The following is a 19,463-nucleotide window of genomic DNA, read 5'->3' as shown; positions in this document are numbered from 1 at the left end:
CAGGGAAATAAACACTTACTAGAAGTAAGCAGAGTCTAGCTAGAACTGTAGTTGTGAAGAAAATTGATTGCTGTTAATACAACAGAACTAGTTAGACTTTGCCTTGAGCTGGATGTACAATGAAGTACAAGTTTTCTGGTTTTAGTATGGCAGTTTTGATTCTTGTTTTCTGTAAAATCATACACTGAATTGAAAGGTATCTTTGGAGATTATACAATCAAAGTCTGTGGCATCTTTAGGTTATATCTGTTCTGCAAGGCTGCTTCATCTCTGAGAACTGTGGGGTTTGGGGGGGTTATTTGCTTTGATTGTTTGAAGAGGGAATCCGTTTTAGCAGAAAGAAAGATAATCATATAATCATAAAATGGCTTGGTTTGGAAGGGACCTCAAGGATTATCAAGTTCCCCTGCCACAGGCGAGTTTGCCAGCCGCTAGATCGCATACTAGATCAGATTGCCCAGCGCCCCATCCAACCTGGCCTCAAACATTTCCAGTGATGGGGCATCCATGGCCTCTCTCAGCAACCTGTTCCAGCACCTCACCACTCTCTCAGTAAAAAAAACTTCCCCCTGACACCTGATCTGGATCTCTCTTCCTTTAGTTTAAAACCTTCCCCTTTTGTCCTGTCACTATCTACCTGTGTAAAGAGTTGATTTCTCTCGTTCATATAATGCCTTTAAATATTGGAAGGCCGCAATGAGTTCTTCCCACAGTCTTCATAGGAGAGGTGCTCCGGCCCTTGAATCGTCTTCATGGCCCTTCTCTGGACCCTCTCCAGAAGCTTCGCATCTTTCCTGTTTTGGGGGCCCCAGGCTTAGACATGGTACTCCAGCTGGGGTCTCATGAGGGCAAAGAAGAGAGGGATAATCACCTCCCTGTCCCTGCTGGCCAACCCTTTTCTGAGGGAGTCCAGGATACCGTTGTCCTTCTGCACTGCAAGCATGCACTGCTGGCTCATGTTTAACATATGAACCAGGACCCCTAAGTCTTTCTCAGCATGGCTACTCTCAAGGAGTTCTTCCAGTTTGTATACATGTCTGGGGTTACCACTCGTTACTGGCCTCCACTTGGACATAGAGCCATTGACCACAACTCTTGGCTGTGACCTTCCAACCAATTCCTTATCCACCAAGTAGTCCATCCTTTAAATTCATATGTGTCCAATTCAGAGATAAGGATGTGGTGAGGGATGACACCAAGGCCTTGCAGAACTCCAGGTAGATGACATCAGTTGCTTTTCCTTTGTCCATTGATGCTGTCACTTCATCATAGAAGGCTGCTGAATTGGTTAGGCATGACCTGTCTTCAGTGAAGGCATGCTGACAGTCTTGGGTCACCATTCATCCCTCATGTGCTTTAGTATGTCTTCCAGGCTGATCCATTGCATGATCTTCTCAGGCACAGAGGTAAAGCTCACCAGCTTGTAGTTCACTGGGTCCTCCTTCCTCCCTTTCATGTTAATGCGTGTGATGTTTCCCTTTTCCAGTCCCCAGGGACTTGGTCTGACTGCTGTGACTTTTCAAATATGATGGAGAGTGTCTCAGCAACCACATCAGCCAGCTCCCTTAGGACCATGGAATGCGTGTCATCTAGCCTCTTGGACTTTAACCATTCAGTCTCTTGAGTTGGTCTCATGCTTGCTCTTGCCCTTACATTGTGTGGGGGAGAGGGGTGTGGTTTGCTTCCTCAGTTCCCACCTAGAGGTTCAGGGGTGTGACGTTCAGCATTGTGAGAAGCCTGGCTGCCAGTGAAGACTGAGGAAAGAACTCATTTAGTACCTCAGCCTTCTCTATATCTGTTGTCGCCAGTTCTTTCCCATTTAGCAGAGGACACGTGCTCTCTTTGGCTTATCTCTTCTGACATATGTATGTGTAGCATTCCTTCTTGTTGTTTTTAACATCCCTCACCGAGTTTAATTCCGTCTGTGCCTTGATTTTCCTAATCCTATCTCTGCAAGTCCAGACAGCATTCCTATGTTCTTCCCACATGATGTACATGTGTACCTCAGAATTGCCTTGGTAGATGTCAGAAGCCTAGTTCGTATGTGACTTAGTCTCATCTCTGTTACTTTAGGATAGAATAGTCTGATATTCAGGATCAGTGTAGGTGTATGTGATTCTATATGCGCTATTTTTATGTGAATAAAATGTCTTCATTGCTTTATTAGAAAGCATGAAAAATCACTTGCAGAATTTGTGTCCACATGGCCTGAAAACCTATGCGGGCAGAGTTGTCAAGAGGAATGTTTTGCCCCCATATCTGCCTGACACTGTTGGAAACACCTTCATTTATTTAGTGTCAAGTGCACGGTGAGAGTATGCAGACATTCTTTCTTAGGATTTTTAAAGTTCAAAATAGTGGTTTAACTTACCCTCTTTGGGCTTAAATGTACAAGAGCTTGATCCAGAATACTTTTGTATCTCAACGGGGCAATATAGATCAACTGGAGGGTACAAACAGGCTTTCAAATACTTGGTTGTAGCTGAGCAAAAAAACACCAGTGCCTTTATTGAATTGCATCATTCTACGTATAGTATGAAGAAATAAAGCTGAAATGTTGCTTCTGCCATTGCAAAAAGTCATCAGATATCTGAAATATGGTGTCAGTCAACAATTCTTTTGTTGATGATGCTCTTGTTTTAACAGTTTACATGGTGTATATGGTGTATAGGGTTGACGGACTGCGGCAGACGTAAAGTACAAAGCAGTGAGAACATTAGTGAATGTTTTAACAGGATGCGTTGCCTCCAACATGAAGTTATGAAATCTGTCTCGCCAAGTGCAGATTGCAAATGTCTTTTACAGATAGAGTTGAAGTTACTTAGTAGATTTTGTTGAAGAGCAACTGGAGATGGATTTCTATCCTTGGTCTACATTTTTGTTGAAAAGATCTGTTATAAGAATTGTCCCAGAAGCACTTTTTTTCCACTGATGTGGAAATTCAAGTGTGGTGCACATGTGATCTGAATATTTTATATGAGGCAAAAGAAAGCTAAAGAAATTTGTATCATCCTTTGAAGCTTTTATAAAACTATGTAGTTTTTATTCTTAAATACCCACCAGTTACTTCTTTTTTTTAGTCTCCTTCAGCAAGTTCAATTGGAAAAAAAAAACTGTACGTAACTGTTTGCACTTCTGCTTTTTCCTACTAATTTACACAGAAGTTGCTCAGCAAAACCAGACTTCTTAAACAAAGTTAAATGTTAACAAGAAAGTTCAGCATACTAGATCCAGATTTCTTTATGTATTATTTTCAACTCACAAAAAAAGACCCAAAACATTCTAATGGCCAAGCATCCCTCCTATTTACAGCTTACATTACTATTTACAGCAGTAAGGAAACAATCTAGATATTGGAAATCATATGAGGAAATTACAAGTAAAGAAGCTTAATTTTGCATATTTATATTAATGGTTTTATGCTTATGCTTGGACAGTAGTAGATAGAATCTGTCTTTTAAATCATCACTTTTATATGAGCAGCCTCTTAGATTTATCTCTTGATTAATCTCTAGTGTTTAAATCTCCGGAGTTCAGTGCTTCTCTCAAGAATCCCTTGATAAGGCTCCTGGTATAGTAAGTCAGATTTTAAGTGCATTCACAACTGACTACAGAGTTGAAAGACGTGTCTCCTTTATGCCATTCTTTTCCATTCAAATGCATGTAATGCTTGTTTTCTTTATTTTTAGTAAGTCTCATAGCTGCAGTCAAAAATTGATGACATAACTTACAGGGAAAACATAATGGAATTTATTCAGATTCTTTGCAAGACTACTTGGCAAGAAAATTTCCAGGTACTTGAATGACAAGAAAATCGTCAAAACTTGTCAGCATGGATTTATAAAGGAAAAGTCATACTTAACTAACTTTATCCAAGTATATGATAAAATGACTGGACTGGTGTCTGTGGGGGGAGCAGTTAATATAATTTACCTAGACTCAGTAAAGCTTTCAGCACTCTCTCCTGCAAGTTATTCATTTAGAATTTGTTGATGTATGAGCCAGGTGAGTATGCAGTGAGGCAGACTGGAAAATGTCTGAATGGCTGGTCGCAGAAGGTAGTGGTCAGTGGCATGAAGTCTTGCTGGAGAGCAGTAATGAGTGAAGTACCCCAGCGGTCACCACTGGGCCCGGTCCAGTTTGACGTCTTTGCTGATGATGTGGATTGTGGGGCAAAGCATACCTTAAGCAGGTTTGATGACACAAAGTTATGAGGTGTGGCTGATTCACCAAAGGGCCATGCTGCCATTCAGAGGGACCTGGGCAGGCTGAAGAGATAGGCTCACAGAACTTCAGGAGGTTTAGCAAGGGGAAGAGCAAAGTCTTGCACCTGGAGAGGAGCAATACTATTTTTGAAAGAGGAAATATTGAATCTAGCTATATAAGATAGTTACTGCATAACGTATGCAAGTTATTATCAACTCAAAATACGAGAGAGAAGTTGATGTTAGATGGCTTCATACTTCAAAAAACTCTGTGAATATAGAATAATTGAAATATTTAAAATTGGCTTTACTATAGTCAACTGGAATTACTTGAGTGATATTTGGGGAGAGTTGTTTTTAATGAACTTTTCTTCAGCAGATGTTCTGTACTTATGAGAAAACAATAACTGCTGGAGACAACTTTATTTTTTTTAAGAGAAATATCAGATTCCTGTGCATTTGGAGCTGTCACTTTTCAAGAAAATGCTGTGGCTCAGATAATTCTTAGTGTTACTGTCCATGCCAGTTGGCTCTGACTAACCATTTTTTGTCCTTGGTAAAGAACAGATATAATGTTGTGTTATACACAAGTATTTCTAAGAAATATATCTAGACACAGACCTTGCTAAAAGTTATACCCAACAGATTTTTCTTGCCTTACACAGTCTGAAGGGAAACTGATCAAAGGAAGGATATTATTTCATAAGCACTTATGCAATGATGTTTTCCAACCTAAACAAAACTAACTAAACAACAACAAAAACCAAGCAGACAGAAACCCTTAATTCTGCATAAAATGTAACAACTTTGAGAGCAGAATTTTTCTATTTTTAAGATGAAACAATGGATTACGTTTCCTAATGTTATTGTTAATGGAGTGTCTTACGGCAGAGCTCATTTTGAATCTGTGCTTGCAGACCACCTCACAGTTAACTCTTAATTCCCACAGAACTGCCATTTTAACAGATTCATTTCTGGCATTACAGGTATGTTCCTTATATTGAGAACACAAAGTTGAACTAGGACTTCATTCTTGTTCTGGAGGAATTGGCTTTGCATTTCCCAGGTGGAATTTTAACCAAATTAATTGGCTTTCAGAAAACTTTCATGTAGAAAGTGGCAAATTATTGGTATTAATGGCCTTTCATGATAGATAATATTGATATTTTAATCTGACATCTTATGATACAGTGTTCTCTTTCTTCTCTTGAAAGAACAGCAAACAATCAAATGTAGATCACAAATGTTAGCAAAGCTCTCAAGCTTTACTGCTATTTTAAGATAGCTTTGGCTTGTGTACTATTGGTAAGACCAGTGTGCATGTTTGAAATTCTAGCCTCTACAATGGAAAGACAAGCCCTCAGAAACAGCCAGTTGTTTTGGAGTGTACTTGTCCTTTGCAGACTGAGTGTTAAACAATGGCTTAAGACTACTACACACTGGCTGTAGCTCTTGATGTCTTACACACTGGTTCCATTTTTTGACATAATTTTGGCAAGTAGGGAGAGCCTGGCAATCCTTCATGCTGGAAGCCTAAGCTCTAATAAAGCGCTTTAGTTATTAGCACAAGTAAATAGTTGTCCATTTGTGCTTCATTAATGCATATTAGTCATACAGTAAATACTGTCATTCTGGCAAGTTCCCCAGAATACCAAATACTTTTGCCCAGTTCAGAAGGGGGTTTCTATCAAAGTGGCACTGGCACCTTTCTTGGAGAAGTTCTTGAAGCTATTAGTGTAAAAGAGTGACAGGCCATTATTTCATCTCATGGGGGTTTCTGTAAAACTGATATTTTAGTGGAAGCAAAGAAGTGTTTGTGTTTAATCTTAAACAGTTGCAGTGGATCCTTCTCAAGTTCAAAGTAAACTTTTCTACGGTCTTCATCTATAGCTTAGGCATATTGCTTTGAAAAGTACGAATGAGATGCTTACATCTCTAATCAGAGTAATGAGATATTCTGCAAGACTGACCAATCTTGTGACATTTTGTTATGTATTTGAAGAACCTAGCAAGTGCAATGACACGAGGAACTCGAAACGTAGTACAATGTGTGGTTTGCCTCTGCAGTCATCAGATTTCTCACAGTGGTTTAAATTGTATTTATTTTATTCAAGATGAGAGACCATCCTCACGGTAATATTGGGCCACTTGCTTAGCACCTTCCAATGCATCCTGTCTGGTCATGTGGACTTGGTCCAGTTAGCTTATGCCACCTTTGGTGTGTGAATGTTCACTTGCTCAGATGCTGACACTGTGCTTGAAGATCTGGGAGATATGAGGGCAAACCTCGGTAGGACAAAGAAACCGTGGATCTCGTGTCCTCGGCTGCTGTGTCCCATCCATAACTAAGCACTAACCACGGTAACTCTAGCTGTCCTTTTGTTCTTGCTTACCTATAGAAACATTCCTTGTTGTTACTGGCATCCTTTGGTAGCTCCAGCTCTTCTGCTTGGATGATCTCTTGATATTCCTGATGCTATCCTTCCATCTTTGCATTTCAGCATTTGAGCTGAGGCAGGAGTTCCCTGTCCATTAATTCTGGCTTTCTGCCATTCCCCTGTAACTTTCTGCATGCCGTTCTTATGCTTTGAGAGGGCTGTTCTTGGAGATCAGCTTGTTCTCTTGGGACCTGTGGACGTTCAGGGCAGTCTCCCATGGGAACCTGGCAGGCAGGTCCTTGAGCAAGCCAAAAACTGCTTTCTTGCAGTCCAGCATTGAAATTCTGCTAGTATTGTTATTCCCTTCATCTAAGGATGGTATTGAGCTGCCATCATCTTCTTTCTCCGAGTGGTTGTTCTCTGCCCATGAGTCAGCTTTGTTAGCTTGTTGGTACAGCAGAGTATTTCTCTGGTTGCCTTAATGATCACTGGTGTAGTGAAGTTATTTTCAGCCCACTCCAGAAATCTTTGCAGTGTGCAGTGCTGGCTGCATGTGGAATTGCACTGTTTGCTTGTAAGTGAGTCAGTAAAGTGATTTCGCTGGCCTGTCTCCAGTTTCTCATCATCATTTGTGCTTGTCTGCAAAAATAAACTTGTTTTGGCCGGGGCAAGGCAGGTACTCCCATCTTTCAATTTCCCCAAGATGGTGGAGACCTCTTGGAAGCAACTGTTGAGATGGAAAACAAGGATGTGACAGAAGCAAAAGAGAACTTAAGGGCCCATGGCCTAGGTGCCTCCTTGCCCTCTGATATCCTTTGTGGCTTCCCAGCCAAGCATTTCGTAGAATGGCTTGAATTGAAAAGGCTCATCCAGTTTCACCCAGCCCTCCCATGGGCAGGGCTGCCACCCACCAGATCCAGCTACCCGGAGCCCCATCCAACCTGGTCTTGAGTGCCTCCAGGGTTGGGGTGCCCACAGCTTTTCTATGCCAGTGCCACTTTGCCTTCTGAGTAAAGAATTCCCTCATAAAATCTAATCTGAATGTCCCTTCTTTTAGCTTAAAGCCATTCTTCCTTGTCCTTGTTTTGGTACTCAGTCTCCTATCACAGCATGCTGCCGCCTCCTTTGGTGGGTAGCTTCTTTCCCAAAGCTTAGATTGAAGCAGGCTCTCTGCCACACTGCCTTTTCTGAGGATGTACTGCCAGCCATATCTCCCCTGACTCAGCCTTGGGGCAGTGTGGGGAAGCTGTCCATTGCTATGTGGTTTGTGAGCTTTTGCACTCAAGGTTCTGAGATTTAAAGTAAAGAAAATAATAAGAAGTTAGAACTCCTTATGAACTTGGGATTTTTCAAACTGAGTACTGTCTTCAACGTATGAGATCATCACTTCATACGTTTTGTAGCTGGAGGCACTTGCAGAACTTGTTCTCTGAGATGAATGTGAATTATGACTTTGAAGTGCTCATTTCTCTACTTCTGACCATGTGGAAGTAAGTATAGGCTAGTGTGTTGTAAGTTCACTGAGAGGAATACCTTCTTGCATGCATGCTGATGAAAATTCTCCATGAAGTATTTTTTTTTTTTCTGGCATGAGCAAATGTTTACCAAAGAGTGCTAAGCATTTTCTGAAAAAGACATCTTTTGTGTTTTTGTTTTTCTGGAGTTCTTTATGTCCTCCAAATTGTGATAAACTGCTGGTAGTTGAATGTGAATTGCCTGGATAGTTTAGTCACAAACCATAACTGCTATGCTGGATGAGAGCATGTTGGAAAAATAGTTTTCTGACACCATGTCTTTTAGAGTATGGCTTGCCCTGTGGATTAAAATAAACTCAAACCCACAAGACCAGAAACTTTTCATCAAACTATCCCACCAGCAAATTCTGAAACAGGAATATTGACACAATAATACAGATTTCTAGGATGCGAGATTACATGCACGCTGTCTGTATTGTGCTGGTATGTTAATGAGCTCCCAATAAATTTGTCACTATTAACTTTAATTTTTTTAGCCAGTTGTCCTCAGGACAACTGTATCCAGAGGTGGCTTCTTTCACTCACAGTTTCCTTCTGAAGCCAAGTTCCAAGTATTTCTTTTCTTCCTAATCCTACAATTTTTGTAGTTTTGGGGGATTTTTAAATCTCAAATTAGTGTTTAATCTCAGCAAGGAGATTTTTCTACCTTTATTCTGTAGATCTGCATTTTTTGGTTGAGGAAAAAAAGTGCTGAAAACCAGAGAGAGCAGTATCATAAATAGTGATGGTGCTGCTTTAAGTTTCTAGCCTGAACCCCACAGCTGATCACTAGCTTAGCTGGAGCCAGGTAACTACTCATATGGAAGCACCTACCCCATGACCCAAAGTCATTTCCTCCAATATCTTCAGTGACGCTTTCAGGGAAAAGAGGAGGTTGTACCCTACCTTCCATGGAAGGAATGTTATAAAGCCATGTGAGAGAAACATTCTTATTATTAGTAGCTGTAGCACTGCTGAAACTGGTGCAGTCAAATAATCTTATTGCTGGGGGGTTTCTTAGGCTTTTCTGTTGACCAGCTTTGAAATGTCTGTTGAAATGCATCCCGTGTTGGAGACCGTGTGCCTGTGCTTATCTAGTTTGTGTTGGTTACCTTGTTTTGTAGTTTTTGGCACACTGGTCCTTCATTCAGTATCACACTGGCAATTATGAGAACTCTTAGATCTGTCTAGGCTTTAACGCACGTTAACATACTCAGAGGATTTATGTAGAAGTAAAGCAGCTCTTGTTAACAGTGTTGAAGTGTTGCAGTGAAGGTTCAGAAGTGCTTTGAGATACTTGTTTGAAGGTGCCCCTCGGTTCTCTTGATACAAACAGCAGGTGTTAAAATGAAAACAAAACCTTCCTATTTTGAGAAGGTGATGGACAGTCTTGCTGTTAGCAGGCAGGTGGAGTTTTGTTGGTTTTTTCCCAAAGTACCAATTTGTGCAAAAACTAAAGATTTATGCATTGTATTGGATTTTCTTGGGACAGCTTGCCTTCACATGTAATTACTTATTATTTAAATGCAAATGGCTAAACTTTTGAGAATTTACTTTCTTTCAAGAATGTTAAGTCAAGGAAGGTTTTGTGATGAAGTCATCTTGACACAAGATTACTGGTAGAGCACACTTTCCTTAAGAAAAGGGAAACATGGCAGTCACTGCATTGAGATATATGCGTGTGCAAAATGAGAACTTGTATGTCGCAACATAATTTGTATTGAAAATATTGTTCAACTGTCAGTATTGTTTGGAAGTGGTGACTTTGAATCTAATAAACATTTAGTTCTCGAGATTTTTTATGAAAACTGTTTTGATAACTGGCATGAAAGATACAGTAATGTCACTTTCTTAAAACTCTGGAAGTGAAATGAGATTCAGACATAACAAAATGCACAAATACATGCATGTTCTGGTTTAATTATAAAACTGTTTTTGTTTTTGTTTTCCAGAGGCTTACAGTATAAGCAGAACAAAAAAAATATGCTTTTCTGTGCTTTTTTTTTTTTTTTTTTTTTTTTAAGTACCCATGCATTGTAGACTATTCCTTACAATCCATAGTTTTCTTTGCAAGCAATGCAAAGTGTGGAACCCTGATGTTTGCTTAGCATAACGGTCCGTTTCTGTGAGAGATATGATGCTGGATTGCTAGTGGTGAAAGACATGATGGTTGTGACATAGAGATGCACGTGGTTTTCTATCCTACATCTGAGATTGTTTAATACTTTTGGGAGTTGCTGTTCTGGAGGTGCTTAAAGAGCCAGTTCTGTATCTAACTGAGGACAAGCAACCTGAACTGCAGATGTCCTTTTCTGGGATGAAGAGTTAGTTGAGGGGTCAAACTCACCATGTAGAAAGAAGGTGTGTGGCCAGTACAGTTGGGATCGTATGCTTGATTGGATAGGACAGCTACTTCTAGATCTAGTTAAATTACTTATCTAGTGCCAAGAATAACTCTTCAGGGAAGGAAGGAAGGGTGGGATATCAAGCACACCCAAAATTACAAAATTTGATCAAATAGGATAGGAAATAAGTAAAGACCATATAGCTAATTGTTGAAGCAAGTAAGGATATCAGAGCAATCTTATATATAGATTTGTTTAACGTGGCATTTGAAATTCATCATGTTTCAAATTTGAAGTTCCTAAGATCTCATTAGCACTTTGGGGGTTACTTTGTTAGCTAGTGTCTGGTGAGCTTTTGAGGTCTCTGTGAGCATGGTGGCACTTACCTTTGGGAGATTTATTGCTTCATCAGCTCTGCCAACGGCTGTAAGGAATTGCTGTCACCTGCCCTAAAGGGCTCAAATCCTCTGCACACCTGAGCCAACAAGAAGGCAAAAAAGGACAGTATTGTTGCCTGTAAGCAAACAGAGCCATATTTGAGTGACATAAATTCCTCTGTTGTGTGTTTTATTGCTACTGCCATTCCATTGTTAGTATTTCATCACTGTTGAGTTTTCAGAGAAAACGACCTATGAGAGACTACACTTCAGTATAATTTAGGTTATCGGGCTGTAGCTGCTGCTTCCCAGAGTGTACAGGCTTGAATGTCTTATCCTTAAAGAGCGTGTGCTTACGTAGAGATGTTAATACCTACAACCTAGATAGAATCTTCCTTTCTCTCCTCCCTCCCCCGCTCCCCTGGCCTGAGACACACGAGTGCCTTGCTTTGTTGCCAAATCTCAGAGGCCACCGGATCGGGTCATCTCTCCAAGCACTGAGCCTCCCAGGGTTAATGCAGGGTGGAGTCGGCCTCAGCCTGGGACAGACTGTCCGAGGCGGTTCGTAGAACATCTCCTGTCCACTTCGTGCGAGGCTGCTTTCCAGACCTGGCTCCCAAAGCCAGCGTTCTTAGAAGCAGCACTGCTATAATCAGAGCTCTAGTGGAGGTGATGCCAAATAGAACAGACAAGCTACCTGATATTTCACAGATCTGATGAGCGCGGGGAGAGCAGCAGGTTGGAAATGATTGTCCTATATGATCTTTCTGTATGTTAGAAAGTAGCAACACTGTCATGGATGACATAATTTAGTCTATTAAATACCAGTTCTTCAATAATAGAATGATGCTGAACTTGCTAAAAAGCCTCTTTAAAAAAACAGAGCAATATGATTTCTTACTGAAGTTGATTTTATGCTTTGAGTAACAAAAGCTCAGTTAGTCTGCATAATTTCTGTTGGTAGATACAGTTCTTTCACAGAAAATAGATCTTCCAGAGACTGTTGGAGTCAATATTGACCAAAACCAAAGAGTTTGGAACATGCAGTAAAAAAGAATTTTGGTAGCCTTGTCAGTGCCAGGACCTTGCCTTGGAGGTCAGGAAAATTTGTGGATAAGTACAGGCTAAAGATTCATTCTCAGGTTCTATGGGCACCAGTTGAAGAAATACATTTTCCACATAAGCATGTAATTATCCACTGTAAAGATCTCAGACCTGTAATACTAAACTTACTAAGAGGTAGAAGCGGAAAGGAACTTAGTGTATGTATCAAAAAAGAACAGACATAAGAAAGTAAATGCTTCATTTTTGTAAGTGCTTTCTAGCATAAGACAGCTCTGAGAAGTTATTGTGTTCATTGAGAATCTTGTGCTTGTTTCTTCTCTGTATTTCAAGACTTTATTTTAGCTGTAAACTATGTAAACTGTCTCTTAACAGCTGGAGTGGTTTTAGACTCATTAAAAATAGAACAAAGCTTTTAGCATTTCTAAGCCTGTCAGTTGGATTTGCTTCTTGCTAGCTGATTAAAAGGCAACAATCATGATGCACTGGATTTCTTCTACCATAATAAATGACACTATGGTCCACAGAGTGCACACTGTGGAATATACTACCCATTTTCTCTGTGAGGAGAATCTGGGAGACAGCTGAATTCTTGCAGAAGTGGTTAATTTATACTAAAAGAGAACTGTTACAATGAAACAAATTTAGTTTGATGTAACTCTTGCCAAATTATTTGTACAATAGGGTTGCAAGCCCTGCTAATACCAGTTTTACCAAGACTATCTTATAGAAGTGACATCTGCAAAGCTAGCTGCGTGCATCTGAAGGGTTGCATTGCTGAAGTTGTCAGCTAACTCCAATATACAGAGAAAAGTCTTTTACAAATAGACTGCTGTTGCCAAATCTGTTGGGAGGATGCTAATCATGCTCCAGCTCTTGCAGCAGTAGTAGTTCTTTTTTTCTGGGATTTGGGACTGAAGAGCCACTTTTTTCTTTTTTTTTAATGGATAAACTGACCAGTAGCTAGTGGTATCTCTTGATAAGAAGCAATACTGCCAGGGTAGCAGCAGTAGTGCAGGTAATGACGAGTCCCTTAACTAGAAATACTCCTTAAAATAAATCTGAAACACCCTCAGAAAATAACTTTCTGGCTCAGCTATACCAGCATGTTGTGTAACTGTATCAGTCCATGTATTTAAGAAAGCTGTTTTCCTTGATGTAGGAGAAGAAATGCTTTGCTGATTGGGGGCGTGCACACCATGGGGTTTAGGTGTTGACAGTCTCCAGAGCCCCAGTTTTTGCTGACTTGAAGGACTTTCTGGGCAGTGGGGTATTAAAACTCAGAAGGGGGTCAGGAGAGAAGTTCTTCCAAGGGCAAATTGGCAAGCATTTCTGCCTTCTGTGTATCATGAGATGTAATATAATTCCTGTGATCACAACTTTAACAAATTCCCTGCCACTGCAGAGACGTAAACCATTGGACACAGGTCTGTCTGTCAGTCTCTCATTTTCTTTCTATCTTTAGTAATTCCTGATATGTTGTGTTTCTTGTAACTTTTTGCATATGTATATAGCGAGCTGTTAAATATGTTGAGAGTTGTGTGAATATGAGGATAGTGATCGTTCTGTGTGCCCTGCCAGGTTACTGCATGCTTTCTGTGATTCTCAGCCTCTGTGCTCAGAGGTGCTGTGGTGCATCAGGTGGAGTACAGGACGGAGCGTGCTGCAAGCTTTGCTGCTCAGATAATCCCAAACTGGGTTTATTTGTTGCTGGCCCCTAGGGTTATCACTGTCAGTCTTAACAGAAGTCTTGTAAAATCAGAATAATTCCAGCAGTTAATGGTTTTGCTAGTTTAGGACAGAGCCTGACTTTTGACAGAGCTAAGTGGCTGTATTTTAAGCCCTTGTTTGTACAAGCTCTCTTAGCAATGGGAATGTTAAAATTTTAGGTTCACAGTTACATTGTTGACTTACTGAGCCTTTCACTTGGCTCTTACTTAATCAAACGACTGTAGTTTAGAGTCAGAAAACCTAGTTACAGCTCTTTAATTATGTAATATGTGGGTTGTCTTTGCTGTAAAGTTTTTTGCCTGGTGTGCAAAGCCTTTTTATTTTTCTCCTTGTTTCTGCTGTGCATTAAGCACTGGCCCAGGGAAAGATGTGATTGATGCTCTAAGAAAAGGCAGCAAGAAATATTTTTGAGTAAATTTGAAATCATATGCAAAGCTGTGACACATGGGTCAAACCTGAGAGCTTGGCTTTTCCCTCACAACTGTACTTGAGAAAAATGTCCTCAAGGTCTGAGGTATCGGTGATAAGGTAGGCTGAAAGCATACAGTACCAAACAGCTATCTGCTGGGGAACTGTGCTGCTGTATTTAGCTTCAGAAAAGCTGATGATGACATGCATCTTTTGAGAAAGCATTGTGTGTGTTACCAGTTGATCTCAACTGTCAAGTTTAAGTTAGAACTTGAACACTCAGTTGGCTCTGTTGGGTGGATTTCTTCCTGTAATAGTCCTGTGAAGGTGTATGTGTATACTAAGGGTCTATGATAGAACAAAAGCTATGTTGATGGCTATGTGTACCAGGAAGCCATAGAAAAGTGAACTTAGTGAATAGTTGACTACTTGGTTCTTACCATAATAGACTCTGTACATCTAATGCTTTATGTAGACCAAAGCTGCAAAACTGTGGTATGAAAAAAGAAGCCTAGCTCACAAAAAAAAACCTGCAGAGTTCTTTCATTTTCGTGCAAATAGTGTTTCATTTGTGAAGTAAAAAATTGCATGATATGGTCCTCAGCAGAAATGCTTCTTTATCTGTTTATTGCCTAATGAAATTACAGAAGCATACAAAGAACAGCAATACTGGGTCAGATGCAGAGGCAGATGAACATTTCTTTGTCCTTTGATTCAGAGTAGCAAGTTGCAGGTGTTTATCCTTTCTCCTTCTGGGCTGCCTGGGCCAGGAGTTGTCTACTCTTCAGCTGCCTTTGGTAGATTCTTCCTGAGTGAATTTTAATAATGGCTTGTGCTTTGCAATATTTTCTTCAACCTGTACTAAGAGAATACTTAATTCTGCTTCACACAAGTAGCCTAAACAGGGTAAGGCTAGGGTGATTCAGGTAATGACCTGGTTTATCTTCTGTTTATGCTTGACTAGTTTTGAAATATCTACTTGGTATGATTAAGTCACATCACCAGGTAGGGGAGCTACTATTGCTGTAGGAGTGCTTGTGTGTAAACTGAGGCGTATCTGTGTTGATAGTCTCAAACTGCAGTAGAACCCGTCAGCATGTCTGACTTGACTCTGTTGTGCTGGACAGTGTACAAACATCAGAAGTATGTCATGATCTTAATTTGTCACTGTGGGATTGCTGGCATGAGTATGCGTGACTCTTGCTCAATTGAACCTTTTGTTCAGGGGCACGGCTGTATGGGCTTGCAAACAGCTACAGTAAATCTAAAAGGGACTGTCATCTTGGTGGTCTGGACATCATGGTTTGGGCACAGTCCCAGGAGCTTCCGAGAAGCTCTGCTGTCGCTGGTAGCCTTCCTTAATCTCTTAAACTTCTAGTGACTGCTTAAGTTAGAAAAAGCTGAAGTGTTCAAGAAAAGGGGATTTCCAGACCTCAAGAGAAAGCTACTCTGTCTCAGCTGAATTTAGGTCCCTTTTGTGCAAAGAAGTGGGGGAGAAGGGAAGTGTGGGCGGTGCTTTATTATGCGTACTTTTGGATGTACTTCCTCCTGTCTAAGCCCTGTTTAAGATTAGCCTGACTGACTAGATAACCTTCTCTGGGGGAACCAGGATGAGAGTAGCAGCAATACAGTGGTCAGCTGAATAACATCTCATGCTGATAGATGTTCTTCCAAGCAAACACTGAGCTAAACTGCAGGCAGGAACAGTAGTGTGGGGACCCAAGGCAGTGATTAGAGAACGCTTGTGCAGACAGCAGAGCTACTGTAGTATGCGGCTGACTGATTCTCTGATTTAAATACCAGATCCAGTGTTTTCTTTGATAACTGAAATACTTACGCTAGCACAAATAGCAGCAGACAACAGTGTATTGAACTTGAAGGAGTGTACCTTGAAAGGCTTGGTTATAGATTGAAAAATGGACTCAGCTTGTCTGGGTTACTGATACATAGAGATAACACTCTCTATGAATGGACTTTGGCCCTTGGTATGATGCCAACATGGAACATTCTGCATTGCAGTTTACAAAAGGACATTGAAATCTAACCTATAATGCCAATGTTTGGCTATATAAAATGCTAACTGCTTTAAGAGACTCTACAAAAATAAACCATGCTTCAGATCCTTCTCACACTCTTGCTAGTCACTTGATTAAATCATCCTTGGTCACAGATGCTGACTGACAGAGAAAATAGTATGTGCAAACAAGTTTGTGAGGGCTAATGCCTCAACTAGCTTCTAAAAATACAGTAATAGCTGGATGGTACAGTAAGTTAAGTAACATGCATTAATTTCATATTGAGAGCGTTTATTGGAAGAGAAGAGGGGTCTGAGGATTAAGACATGGTGGAACACATGACTTATGGGGAGCCTGGTTTCAGCAGTGGGGCAGTGATGGGCCAAAGCAGGTGCCTGTGTGCTTAGGGGCCTGGGCTGTGACTGTGCTCCTGACGAGGCCGTGTTGGGGTTGTGCCACAGCACCTTGGCACAGAGCAGCTACAACTTTTTTTCCCCTCGTTTCTTTCCTTTAACCTCGTTCCCGTGTCTGTCTGATCTCTACTGCAGCTGGCGAGTTGCCATTATTTGTCTTTAAAAAACTGACACAAATAGATTCTGGCGGGTCATGTGAAAATATCATGAGCTTTTAAAAATTGCCCAGTGCTTACCTTTCCTCGGCTGCCCACATTGCATTTGCAGGTGTGGTTTTGTTTATGCAGGCCTGCTGCTTTACGTTAGCAACAGGGTTGTGCTGGCCCTGAGCGTGCCGAGGAAACCTTTTGCTCTGTGCTTGGCTCAACCTTTGGGCAAACTCTGCAGACCTGAGCGAGCGTTGCACCTTCGGAAACAGGCAGGGGCATCCCATCGCTGGCCTAGGAACTGAAACTTCTGCTTCTGAAATCACTGATTTACTTATTGTACTGTGATCTTGGATTAAATGTTGTGAATAAGGCTTACGGTTTTCAGCATCTTCTGGTGCAACTGTGAGGTTATACCAGAGGAGGGATGTGCTGTTCCTCTAAATTACTGGCAAATGCTAGTTAAAAATCTGTTTTAATTGAGGAGTTATGTGCTTGCAGCCAGCTGTGAGCCTTCATCTCTGAAATAATGTCTTCTTCATTAACCACTGTGTGTTGTGCTGTGAGTGCCCCAAAGTAAACAGGTGCATTCCGATCACATCTTACCTCCATTACCTTGTAGAAGCAAGTACTTTGCCTTTTAGTAAGGGCTTTTATGTTTTGGGACAGCTGAAAGCACCTTATGCTTGCAACCGATAGCTTATAACTGTTTTTCTTGTTCCTCTTTTCATTTCTGTTGGTATGACCTGTTCCTCTCCTCTAGCACAGGGCAATATACAGCTGCATCCATGAGTAAGTTGTCCACACTTGTTTCCAGGGAGGGAACTAACGCTGCTCAACTGCATCTGTGGGTTTTATCAACATGACAAACATACATGATACTGAGTTTCACAGATGGAAATGTACAAAGATGAGCTCTGTGCTGAGAGGAAAGATGCTCTGCTTTATTCTCAGTGCCTGCAAAGTTCAGCTCAGACTATGTACTGGGTTTGAAATAACTGAGGAGCAAATCAGCTTCAGCTGTGAGTTTTGACTGAAGCTTTTCCTATATAAACTTACCCACTTTTGCCCTTAGAGCTTTTGAAGGATTTAAACTGAACTTCTTGGTGAACAGGCTCTTTGTTTTCTGTGTGATTTCTGCTTCCTGCAGTTATCTTCTCATACTAGTTAGTCCCAACTATCCTGCCTGAAATTTGAAATTGATTTGTTCTGGTCCAGGTCAGTGCTGACTGTGTGTTCCCCAGAGGAAAAGAGAACTATGGAAAGTGAGATCTGAAGGGAAGAGGTAGCCAACCTCCTGAGTGGTCTCTATTTTATCTGGCATAGATAGATATTATGTGCATCTTATCATATATTATTTATTTATAAAAGCCTCACTTAGTCATGCCAGTGATGACAGTTCTTGTCTTATGAGCGCCTATGGATTCCTGAATTGCTCCCAGTGGTGCTGGCTACAGAGGCACTCCTTTTAGGTATCAATCAGTTCTTTCAGCAAAGCTCAAATACGCTGTTTGAGGCAGTCTCTCTGAAGAACAGATAATATAATTTATTTAATATCCTATTTAACTATTTACGTTCTTATCCTCAAACACTGTGTACGTTCTGATTTTGAGAATTAGCTTATATTCTGTAAGCTAGAACTGTTGAGTTTAGCTCACAGTTACATGTAGTTGAAGTGCTGCTCAGAGTCCATGTCCTTAGTCTGCTGTAATTATATACTTTGCCATGAAGGTGGTTCCTGTGCTTTGACATAAGTGCCATTGTGTATGTCATGGGCAGTTATGTATTTGTGCAATCAACTCCAGGTACATGCTTTTGTTTTTCTTTGTAACATTGAACTGGGATATACAAAGACATACGAGCTTTGTAAAACTGTGTACCAGCTCTAAATTTCCTACTTATATTTCTGAAACCCATTGTGACTTATCTTGCTTTTCTTTTTTGTTGTTGTTGTTTATATTTCAATTTTCCTGCTTTTTCTTAGTCTTCATTTTTGGCAAGCCCTGTGAGAAACCATGGTATTTTAGACTTAGCCAAATTCAGTCTGTGTTAAAACTTCGTGAAACCTGATCTTGTGAGAGTTCTAGTATGAAAAAAATTCAGGTTGGCATCCAGAACCATGGATGTTTTTCTAAACTGAACTTCTGATTCCTCTCGAGGTTTGGTAGTTCACTACTGAATCTGTTTCAGTCCAGTTAATTAGTTACTAACCCCTAAGCCACAGAGCTGGAATTAAAGAAAACAAAACCCCAAACCTCTGCATAATTTGATGCAAGAAGAAACTTCTGTTGAACTGGGAAATGCATTTGCATTGCTATTTCCCATTTTGAAATGTGAAATTGACATCCAAATGAGCCATCAGCATAGTCATTTATTCTGGATTTGTGCTGCCTGTATTACTGTAGCTGACCCCTCTCTGTGCACTAACCTATTCTTTCCCCCATTCTCCAATACTGGCTTCTCCTTTGAGAGATACAGCAGACATTTTTCTTGTGTCAGTGTTATTTGGTCTATGCAGTGTAGCTTACAGAGAGCACCGTGCCCGTTTTCATTGAGATTTTTCTATTCTTTTCTTTTTAGGACAATGTAGATCAGACTTCAGCTCATGGTCGGCGGGATCTGGTGGAGCCAGGTTTCCAGGAACCATCTAATCGCATGTCCCTAAATCACCAAGGTAAGGAATGATGAGTGGGAGTCAGTCTCCTTGAAGGAAAAGTGCTGAGGATGAAGAGAAAGTTTTGTGTCCATTTTGTGTTTTTTCCTTCTCGTTTATGAAATTAAGCTCTGGGTGGTTGGAGTAGAAGAGCTGGAGATGTGGGGTTTTTCATCACAACTGTGCTGTGAGATGTGCATGAAGTTCACTAAGCAC

At 40.7% G+C, this 19,463-nt stretch overlaps 1 protein-coding gene across 3 annotated transcripts in view; it reads left to right on the top strand.

The window, feature by feature from the left end:
• Nucleotides 1-19,463, top strand: part of GRB10 (growth factor receptor bound protein 10) — a 147,029-nt gene that overhangs the window by 47,869 nt on the left and 79,697 nt on the right. For all 3 annotated transcript variants that reach the window (XM_042868982.1, XM_042868983.1, XM_042868981.1), the window contains exon 3: nt 19,175-19,268. In XM_042868982.1, coding sequence (XP_042724916.1) covers nt 19,175-19,268 — 94 coding nt within the window. The remainder of the gene's footprint in view (nt 1-19,174; nt 19,269-19,463) is intronic.

The sequence above is a fragment of the Lagopus leucura genome, unplaced genomic scaffold (genome assembly GCF_019238085.1).
Source record: "Lagopus leucura isolate 7727_CA_CO unplaced genomic scaffold, USGS_WTPT01 Super-Scaffold_100002, whole genome shotgun sequence".
Taxonomy (NCBI): Eukaryota; Metazoa; Chordata; class Aves; order Galliformes; family Phasianidae; genus Lagopus; species Lagopus leucura.
Note: the sequence above shows the minus strand (reverse complement) of the source record. Positions and strands in the feature narration are given on the sequence as shown.